Source organism: Mizuhopecten yessoensis, unplaced genomic scaffold (genome assembly GCF_002113885.1).
Source record: "Mizuhopecten yessoensis strain PY_sf001 unplaced genomic scaffold, ASM211388v2 scaffold3375, whole genome shotgun sequence".
NCBI classification, from domain to species: domain Eukaryota; kingdom Metazoa; phylum Mollusca; class Bivalvia; order Pectinida; family Pectinidae; genus Mizuhopecten; species Mizuhopecten yessoensis.
In genome coordinates, this window is record NW_018405013.1 from 329,272 (window position 1) to 340,820 (window position 11,549).

Below are 11,549 nucleotides of genomic sequence, written 5' to 3' on the forward strand. Positions count from 1 at the left end.
TAAATTCAGTCATGTAAGCTAGTTTTCAATGTATGTTTCAAAAATAATTTGCATACAGTGTATACATACCTCTTTATATAATCAGCCCGAGTTACAAGTATTTTCGTAATATGATGTAATCATTTAAAATGACAACAAAGGGTCATTTTCATGTTAGCTGTGCATCATCTTGTACACATTACTCAATTATTCATGCAATATAATGGTAAACACATATTCAAAGTAATTTAATTCCATTATACTATTACTATTCCGTCTATACCACATGCCTACTGTGCTATTACTTTTCCGTCTATACCACATGCCTACCGTGCTATTACTATTCCGTCTACACCACATTCCTACTGTGCTATTACTATTCCGTCTTCACCACATGCCTACCGTGCTATTACTATTCCGTCTATACCACATGCCAACAGTGCTATTACTATTCCGTCTATACCACATGCCTACAGTGCTATTACTATTTCGTCTATACCACATGCCTTCAGTGCTATTACTATTCCGTCTATACCACATGCCTACAGTGCTATTACTATTCCGTCTATACCACATGCCTGCAGTGCTATTACTATCCCGTCTATACCACATGCCTACCGTGCTATTACTATTCCGTCTATACCACATGCCTACAATGCTATTATTATTCCGTCTATACCACATGCCTACTGTGCTATTACTATTCCGTCTATACCACATGCCTGCAGTGCTATTACTATTCCGTCTATACCACATGCCTACCGTGCTATTACTATTCCGTCTATACCACATGCCTACTGTGCTATTAACGAAACCTTAATTACGGTATATGGTACAAATTGTTCTCTTCAATTTTATCTTACGAAGTATATTCCAGTAAAGTATAGAATATATGTATACATCTCAGTAGATTAAGTACTTCATTGAGACTCGAAGATAAAGAAATGTTCATACAGAACAAAGGCATTGTAAGGAAGGTACCTCCACAGACACGAAATGTGAATTTCGCTTTCTGTTAACTTGTAGTAAGTTTCAAAATCTTAGAGTGCGGTTTTTCCTTTAGACTATTCAGTTGTTAAGTGTCAAAAAAAGTAAACAGTTATGGTTGTAAGGGAAGATTATCTTTGACGCTAACTTAACTATATTGTATATAATGTACACCATCTCTATTTATTCTCTATACATCGTTTTTTGTATAGTATGTACCACATGTAATATATATACGTCTCTGCTATAACCAAATTGTTATTAGGAGGGAAAATGGAAATGTATGCTAGGTGAGACTAGGTATTTTAGAAATGTATGCTAGGCGAGACAAAACCCTCAGTTCGTACATCCTGATAAATTGTGCTCCAAATTTCAATTTAAAGGACGGCCATCAGTCATTATGGATTTGCAGGAACAAGTCATCTCTTCAGATCTAAACTGAATTTTTATTCACGCACCAGTTTCCCAGCGGGTAACTTTTTACTGTCGCGTCTATGAAAGGGAATGTAAGGAACGACAACTCTGGGTAGAGTGTGACGGATAGATCAAATTGAACATCGGATACACACTCTCGTCAATTATATACAGTGTTATATTTATTTAATTATATCACGGACTTAGATAACTCTAATTCCGTGATTGTATTATTATTAATTACTATATCTATATATGATACAACATTCGATATAGCGTCCTATCTGATAGGATAATCTAGTTAGGATTTCCTACTGGGCATATACCACCTGACTAGACATCCCCACATGGCACTGAAAAGGATCATAATTTTGGGTAAAGAATTCCACATTTACTTGTCTGACATGATTGTACTGGGCATAGTACTTCATAGGAAATGTTCGCATGTATCAATGAGACGATAATGAGAAAAAAATCAACATACAAACAGTTACATGTTGATTTCTTGACCAGATTTCGCTAAGCTTTACTTTTAGTTTGCAACAAAGTAAAGTCCTTAGGCTCAGCCTAGTCAATAGTTTTATAAAGGGGGGTAATCCGGGTTTTAGATCCGTAGCCCGAGCTCGGGTTCATAGAGCACATTTTACCCCCTACAAAAACAAGCTTGTGAACGACCTGGACGATTTCAAGACGCATGAGGACGAAGTTTTGGAGGAAGCATGTCTGCAGTGTCAATGATGCCAAGATCCGCGGTCGGTTACGCCGCTGCAGGAGCTGGCCTATGTTTCCTTGGTTATTGCGCATATTTTGACTATAAAAGAAGGAGTGACCCAGATTTTAAAAAAAAATTACAAGAAAGTAGGTAACCTAGGCTACCAGGATGACCACTCGGTCACCTTTAGTCCACTCACACGGGCTCGCCCTAGCTGCGATAACGTAGCTTTCTGACGACGAGAGATTTTTTTTTATAAATTGCGTCGGCCTGGACAGAGGAGGCCGGGTATTAGTATTAGCCCCTGTTGTCCACAGGCAAGTTTTAGTTTTATCTGTGGTCAGAGGACGATAGCTTGATTTTTTAGCATTAACAAATGGTATTATCTCGACTAAGAATATAAACAGGTCCAGTACACTCTGCCGATTGAGCTATATAGCTATAAAGACCTATATAGCTATATACACCTATAAATTATAGCTGTATTGAGCTATATTTTCTCAGACTTCAAATTTTATTTAATCAAAGCAAAGTTGCATAAAACAATAAGGTTAATGGTAATGTTGACTACAAAAAGCATACATTTAGATGTTTATTTTCATTTTTCATCAATGTAAAATTTCCGATTTCTTTACATCATTATTTTTTTTAAAAGAATACTTATATTTAATGTCTTTTGTTATCAACCTAATGATACAATCTTCTTTTAAATGCGACTTTGTTCCGTTTTCCTTAAAAAAGAAAATCACTCAAAAGACCTATTTCAGATAGGTCAATAGATCTATTATAGGTCTTTACAGCTATATAGCTCAATCGGCAGAGTGTAATGGACCTGATAAAGCTATGTTTATTGTCAGTCATTTTCTATTTCATTTTTTATCTGTGGTCAGAGGACGTTTTCTATTTCATTTTTTCCTTTGGGAATTTAGAATATCATGAAATATGATTCTACCTCAAGGGATTAAGACATGTTATCTGGGTTTTATCAATTTTGAACGATAGTTAAAGCCCTTCTTATAGATAAAATTGCAGAAGCATGTGATCTTCATTTGTATTTAGTTAGTATGGGGTCTCATGAGATGTGTGGCAGGTTTCAATTAAACATTGTACATATGACTACGCCGGTCGCCTTTTAACTTTGGCTGAAGGGAAATTCCCTCTAGCCCAACGGTAGAACAGCAGACTGGGTAGCCCGAGTTTCCTCTAGCCCTGACACCAGACTTGGACATTTAAACAGACATCTATCTGTCAAAATGTCTAAGTCTGGTGTCAGGGCTAGAGGAAACTCCGGCTACGGACTGGGAAGCTGGGGGTCACTGGTTAGATCCCTGTTGGAAACGCACGACTCATTTTACAGTTACAGAGGTATTATTTGATCCTTGTATAGCATCGGCTGACCAGTTTTATAGATATAAAAATAAGTTTACATCAGTTATGATACAAGTGTGATGCACAAATATCTGGGCACAGAAACAGGTGTAGCTTGTTATTAGGTCCTCAGACAATATTACAAACTTTTAGCACGACTGTGGAGGTTGTCTGCTGATGATCAGGTTGCTCATCAGCTGGTGACAAAGTCCTGGGTTCCATTCCTGGTCTCGTCCAGTTGCATTTTCCTAAGCCTGTGGTCATATAGACTTATACCACCCAGAGATGTATATATAACTGTTCTGGATTTGAATCCCAGTTTATCCCCATTGTATTTTTAGGTCACCTGAGCTTTGCTTTGGGACAGCCTTCGTTTACTCTTGGAAAGAAAATTTACAACTAAATACAGATGGTACACAATGTGGTTTCTTGGAGTTGTGTACTTATATATTTCTGTTTGTTTAATTTCTGTATCAAATAGAAACTGAATAGTTTCGACTTTGACAGAAGACATAAATCTCACATATTATCTTTGAAAGTATGAAGAATAGAATTACTGGTAGTTAAAATATTTGTGCATTTATTAAAAAAAAAGTGTCAAGTTTTCAGAAATGCGTGGGTGAGCGATTCCACTAGATGTCCAACTTCGCAGCAATTCAAATAATTCCGGAAAATGTTGATTGATACAGTATATGTAAAAATACCTGTAAAAATTGTTTACTTACAGACATGATCTCTTGGACAAAATGCTGCAAAACTATTTAATTTATCATCAGAGGAGGAATCAGATTCTTGTTTTTCTTCATATAAAAAACCCCATTAGAAAAACAGTTCAGTATAATTTTTTATCTGAACACATATATTTTCAGAACATTTAATTGGTTAGGTATAGTTTGGCACAAACTCAAACTATGTGAAAATAAAATAGAAAGTGGCTAAGATTTCCACAAATGATGCCATGCTAACCATACACAAAACTACTTTTCAGTGCACTTTTTTTGTGCAAGAGAACGGGTAACAACTGTATTAAAGTAATCATGGATGCTAAATGTGTTAACTGTGCGCTGCTATCTGGCTGTGTTTGGGAATAAGTAATTGTGAAATCTTCTGTATTTTGTTGTACAGTACTATGATTTTGGTTTTCAAAAATGTCACTTCTTCATTAGGATATAAAAATATGTTCCAAAAATTCAATTTTCGTCATGAACAAATACAATCGTTTTTATACTTTGTATTTGTGCTTTTCACTAAATTTTGTGGAACACATCAGAAATTATTTCACTGTACACCGAAAAATTCCAATTTTATTTGTATGAACATTTTATACATGTACAATTGCATTCATTAAATAAATGTTTAAATCAAGCTTAATAATCATTTTAAGGATGTGTGTGAAGCTAAATTTGAATCTTTTGACAAAATAATAAGATCACTGGTTAATTATTCCTGGCCCATTGGACCATTTCTACCTATTAATGTTTTTTCTCCTGTGAATAGAACTTATCAGGAAATTTCCCATTATTCTGTTTCAGGGAGACGGAAAGCTAAACGGTCAAATAATCAAAAGCCTGCCAGCGGCCCAGTAAGTAATTTTATTTATATTGACACAGTATGTGAATAGAGAAGTGTCTAAATGGCACTGTGTGTAGTGTCCCAGATACAACATACACTAGTGATGGCAATCACTTAAAGTATCGTCACCTAACTAATGGTTTAATGAAAATTGACAAACCATAAATACAACATACACATATACCTGCTAGATGACATCCTCGATATCCAAGAGTTATGCTCACTTTCACCCTTGGAATATGTCATATAACAAAATTGAAGGTTCAGTATGCACCAGCGTGTGTTTGAGACGAGAAGACAAGTTTTATCCTTTGATGTATTTCAAAAGAATTTGTCGGTGGTATAACGGTAAAACTTACTGGCTTTGAAGTCGGGTGTCGCTCCTCTGTAATCTTCGAAAGGACATCGTCAGCCTAGTGATTGGTCAAGTGGTTTTTTAACTGAGACCAATCAATTAGCTAGCCGTGTGCCTTCAATTTTGTCATGACATATTTCAGGGGTGTAGAGAACAAAAGTGACCGTAGCCCCTGGATATTGAGGATGGCTATATGGATGAAATACACTAAAAATTACAATAAAGATTTATTGTTTAAACAGAACATGCCATGCCATGAATATTCATGACTGTTATTTTTTTTTTTATCCCAAATGAAACATGTAAGAAGATTTTGCATAATATTTAAGCCTGCTTTTCTAGTTGCAGGAATGTAAAATGATAATTCAATATTTTAGTGTCGGTATATGATATCAAAGTTGTACACGTATCATTTTATCTGGGCCCAAGCTTAATTATAAGAAAATGCTTTTCCTGTGTGTGAAAATTCAAATTCAAAGAAACCTGTTAGTTCATATGTTTAACTCATCCACCCCTGAAGACACATTTGAACCTTTCCAATTCAAAGGTTGGAAAAGTTCATTATGAAACTTCAGGGGCTAATGAGTTGATGAAAGCCAATCTGGTTCATGTCCATGTACATTCCAAGGTGTTAATCAGTTACAGTCTTAATAAATGTGTTCTATGTGGATTTCATAATAAGGTTTTTGATATAAAAAAAAAATCTCCTTTCATATTATTGATGCATGTTTGAACACGAGTAATACAATAAAACCCTTCGTTTCATTTGCCACCTTGTTTACTGCAAACATATTCCAATTTTCCATATTCCATATTCTCATTTTCCTTTATACATTTCCCTCAATTCATTGCCAACCCTTTTATAATGCCAAGATTTCTCAGGACAAATGGTCGCAGTATAACAAGGTTTTACTGATGGTGATAAAGTAATAGGTCCAATTATTAGGGCCCCGTATCGGAGAGTCTGTCTGTCTGTCTGTCCACAAATTTTGTTCCTGGCTAATAACTTTGTTATTTATTGACCGATGTACTTGAAACTTGGTCAAGATGTTCAGTTCACAAAAATACACATTGAGGTAAAAAGTCAAGGTCAAAGGTCAAGGTTATTATGTTCAAAGTTCAAGGTCAAATTTTACATCTTTTCACTGATAAACATTTTGTTATGACGTTATTAAGCAAAATTGATAAGAATTAAACAAGGAGTCAACTGACCAAAGGTCAAGGTCATCGGGTCAGGGGTCAAGGTCAAATTTTGTAGCTTTTCACTGGTAAACATTTCCCTATGACATTTTGAAGCAAAGTTGTTTCGGAATTAAACAAAGAGACACACTGAGGTAAAAAGTCGAGGTCAAGGTCATTAGATTCAGAGGTCAAGGTCAATTTTTGCATCTTTTCACTGATGAACATTTTTTTTATGACATGATGAAGCAAAGTTGATCAGAATTAAACAAGGAGTCAACTGACCAAAGGTTAAGGTCATTGGATCAAATGTCAAGGTTAAATTTTGTATCTCTTCACTGGTAAACATTACGCTTTGACACTTTGAAGCAATGTTGCTCAGAATTAAACAAGGAGTCAATTGACCAAAGGTCAAGGTCACTAGGTCAAAGGCGAAGGTTAAATTTTGTACCTTTTCCCTGATGAACATTTTGTTATGATATTAAGAAGCAAAGTTGGTCGGAATTAAAGAATAAGTCAACTGACCAAAGATCAGGGTCACTGGGTTAATGTCAAGGTCATTGGGGTCCAGAGGTCAAAGACAAAGTTGATCTCTGACTTTGACCCTGACTATGGAGGAGGTATATAAGGAGAAATAAAACAAATCAAAGCTAACAAATGATTATTGAACTGGTATTTACATTTCTGTTAGCCCAGCAAATATGGAGGTGGAAGGAAACAAGACTCACATCATAGTACATGTAAAATGTATATTTTGCTTCCTTGCGGTTCTTTTTGAAGTCCAAATGTCAAATGTTAAGCTCAGCTATATGGGCGGATTGCTTCTTGATGATTATGGGGGATCTATTGCCACAAGACAGGGCCCTTACTGACCTGTCAGTATTCTAGTTGATTGTCGGTTACTTTCCTTGACCTATGTTGATCTTTCTTGACTATTGAAATGCAAAACTTAAAATATAAAAAAAATCACTTTTAACATTTATGCCTATGCTTTCAACATATGTACAGTTAACAAAGGAATGGGTGTATATGTATGAGGACTTGAACTAGAATGTGTTATTATCAGGTAAGTAACGTATACACTGATGTTTGATTCTACTTCCAGTCGTTAAACAGTGGCAGCTACGAAGATCTACAAAAGTTTTTCCTTCAAGAGGTCCAATTGGGTGAAGAGCTTTTGGCAACAGGTAAATATTGTTTTCTAAGATCAACAGGTAAATATTGTTTTCTAAGATCAAGCTTCAAAGGTTTTTTTTGCTTTTTAAATCAGTGAATGCAAACTTGCAGGATAAACATGACCCGTGATATTATATCGGGGAAGTGTGCAATATAACAATCAATCAATCAAAGTTAACCTGTCTGCATGGATTCCTAGGTGATGTAATTTTGAGGCATGCTATTATCAATGAATGGGTTTGTTGTTTTCTAGGCGACATCGAGGGCGGAGTTGAGCACCTGAGTAGAGCCGTGGCCGTATGTGGTCAGCCTCAGCAACTTTTACAGGTGTTACAGTCTACATTACCTCCTCAGGTGTTTCAGCTGCTGGTACAGAAACTTCCTGTCACTGGCCAGGTAAGTAAAGCATCACAGTCATTTACCTCACCAACTGCAACCAGCATGTACGATATATAGCAAAGTAAATATCTTACCGAAACTAATGGCTCTGTGCGTCTCCTCAGAGTCAGGTACCTTTTCTTGTAAGTTACTTATCTATCAGAAAGTCGAAGAATTTTGATGTAAATCTTGGAAAGGTCCTACCTCATCAAAAGTCAGGTAAACTACCTGGTAAATATCACAGAGAAAGTCACAAGAGTTCCTTGTAGAAAAACATCCTGTAAATATATCACTAGAAGCAAAGTTATATCTTTTTAATAATAATATCAGACATAAAAAGCAAAGTCAATTATCTTGTAAACGATGACACCAAAAGCCTAAGTTTTATCACGTGTGTGTAGATGTCTTGCACACCTAATTTCTAACACTGTTCTTTCTGCTTTACTCACTTACACCAAATTGTAATTTTAATGCGAGATTTGAATGCGTCATCAATATTCAGTGTTAATCTATGTTAACTTATTCACCCTTGAAAGGTCATAATGAACCATTCCAACCTTTGAATTGGAAGAGTTCAAATGTGTCTTCAGGGGTGAATATAAGTAACCTCGGAACAGTGTTCAAACTTAACAGTAGACCCATAAACATTGGAAATCAATGTAGGTCTATCAGAATCACTTACCTAAAACAATGTAGGTCTATCAGAATCACTTACCTAAAACAATGTAGGTCTATCAGAATCACTTGCCTATTATGTGGATGATAAGCATGGTTGTGAAAGAAAATCTCCTCTTTGAAATGACTTGACGTCCTTTATTATCACACATAATTTCTTTATTTCATGTTAATATTGAACACTTATTATATAAGAAACTATTTCTTGGTAAATATCAGATTTTCAGCAGGTCTATTCCGTCTTTGCGTATTACAGAGTTATCTTGTCTTGGGAGCAGGTATTGATTGTTACGTCATTGGTTTGTGCGAGAAAATTACGTCGTTTTCTCAAAAATTGATGACGTTACTCTCACAAACAAGTGACGTATCAATCAATACCTGCTCCCAAGAGAAGATAACTCTGCAATACGCAAAGACGGAATAAAAAATATAAATCTCATAAACAGATCGTCTATGGTGTATAAATCCTAAATGCTAAGACTGACGGTATACTATTTTGTATTCCATAGCCCTATAAGGGACCCCATTGGAATTGAGCCACAATGTGACTTTATTGGTCATCCCGATAAAGGCCTAAATTAATCGACTCCAATCCATTTTTTTAACACCCTGACTGATTACTAGTTCTATGGCAGCCATAAATAACTTATAACATCTGTGATAATATATATATTTATGTCCAATCTGCAAAATGTGATAAGCATGTACGTGTAATGTCTGCCTTTTACCTGAATAAATATTACTATTATTCACTAGGTTGGTGATTAGTTACAGTACATGTTGTGTGTACTTACACATATATACAATTAAATCATAGAATGTCTATTTCAGCGAGTGAGAATTAAATCATAGAATGTCTATTTCAGCGAGTGAGAATTAAATCATAGAATGTCTAGTTCAGCGAGTGAGAATTAAATCATAGAATGTCTAGTTCAGCGAGTGAGAATTAAATCATAGAATTTCTATTTCAGCGAGTGAGAATTAAATCATAGAATTTCTATTTCAGCGAGTGAGAATTAAATCATAGAATTTCTATTTCAGCGAGTGAGAATTAAATCATAAAATTTCTATTTCAGTGAGTGAGAATTAAATCATAGAATTTCTATTTCAGTGAGTGAGAATTAAATCATAGAATTTCTATTTCAGCAAGTGAGGATGTCGTCTGCTCCAATGGGAATGCCAGAGATGACGATTGCTGAGGATGATGTGGAGTGAAGTTGATGTCAAGGGAGGGGGTTGTCATGTCATCTTTTCTCACGCCTGGATCTAGATATTTATACTCATTTACACATTACTAGTGTTGGTGAAAACCATTCCTGATACTCGGATATTAGAAGATGACATCATGCAATTTAAAAACTTTTAATGAAGAAATGATTTGGACTCTTGAATTTAAAACTTCAGAATTAATTTACGATTTGGACTCTTGCTGGAATGACACACGCCAGTGTTGACACAGGGTTCCTCAGACTTGACTCCAGTCTTTCATTATAAAATGATGTTATAAGTAACTATCATGGAACAAACTGTCGGGTACTTCTAAAGACTAGGAACAGATCGAATGAAGAGGCTTATGAAAATGGGAGCAATAGGAGCAGAAATATTGTGATGTTAAAGTTCCTCTCCATATTTTTGCTGCTCCACAGGAAATGTGACATACACATTTGTGAAAATAACCAATAACATTTCATTGCTATTTTTTTGTTAAGACTTTGTCTGATTGTCCAGGTCTGAAGATGAAATCTTGTCACATATTTGTTAGACATGGGTCACAATATTCTTGCATGGGAAATGCACAACATACAAAAAGTACATACATTTGATGGTCAGGAAAACTTGGTATTTTATGTTTGAATAAAAATGTGATATTTTTGAAAAATTGTGATGGGTGTAAATGTAATTCTGTTATTTGCATTATTAATATACTCATGTAGAAACACTTTGTTAAGAAAAAAAATCATGTCCAAAGCTTGAATCCAGAATTATTGGAATAAAAGTAATAGAAAAAGAAAAGTAGGTGAGCTGATCACCTCCAGAATGATTTCTTTTTAAAGAACAATGGCAACTCCCAGAAAGTCTCCAACTGCTAGTGACTATTTCCAACATCTAAGATTGGTGGGGATACTTAAATGGCATTCCTCTGTTCAGAATGTTTTGATTGGTTTTAATACCATAAGGGGCCAAGTGGTAAAGGCGTCTGACATTCTGCTACCACTCTCCACCACTTGGCCGCTGGTTATGTGGGGCAATCGCCAGGTACGAGCCACATGTGAGTGGTTTTCTCAAGCTTTCCTCCATGACCAAAACCTGCCATGTCCTTAATTGACCATTAGACTGTTAATAGGATGTAAAACCCAAACAAACCAAACCAAATCAATACCGTTACTTGAGTTTGGAGTCTATTGATCTTAAATGTGATGCAAGACATCATTGATTTGTCATTTTTGTCAGAGGAATAATATTACATAATTAACAGCTGTCAACACTTCTCGAAAATTAACAAAATATGTTGTGAAGCTGTTTTATATTTAAATATAGAAAAGGTATATCTTGCTTAGTAATATAAAAGATGTGGATTAATTAGGTTACCTTACAAGCATCAGCTGTAGGGAATTTCCCTTCAGCTTAGCGGTAGATCATTGGGCTGGAGAGCTAAGGGTGGCAGGTTCGAGCCCTAGAGACGGCACTATTTTATCACTATTCCTCGTCCTACTACAGTAAATCCTACAGAAGAATACAGGAGATATCCTGAAT

General features: G+C 35.5%; 1 protein-coding gene across 1 annotated transcript; it reads left to right on the top strand.

Moving 5' to 3' along the window:
• Positions 1–2,037: 2,037 nt before the first annotated feature.
• LOC110447437 (mitochondrial import receptor subunit TOM20 homolog) lies at positions 2,038–10,678 on the top strand. The gene is made up of 5 exons (XM_021493133.1): positions 2,038–2,238; positions 4,993–5,042; positions 7,672–7,753; positions 7,996–8,138; positions 9,942–10,678. The coding sequence occupies exons 1-5, from the start codon at positions 2,100–2,102 to the stop codon at positions 10,008–10,010; spliced, it is 483 nt and encodes a 160-aa protein (XP_021348808.1). The 5' UTR covers positions 2,038–2,099; the 3' UTR covers positions 10,011–10,678.
• Positions 10,679–11,549: the final 871 nt, after the last annotated feature.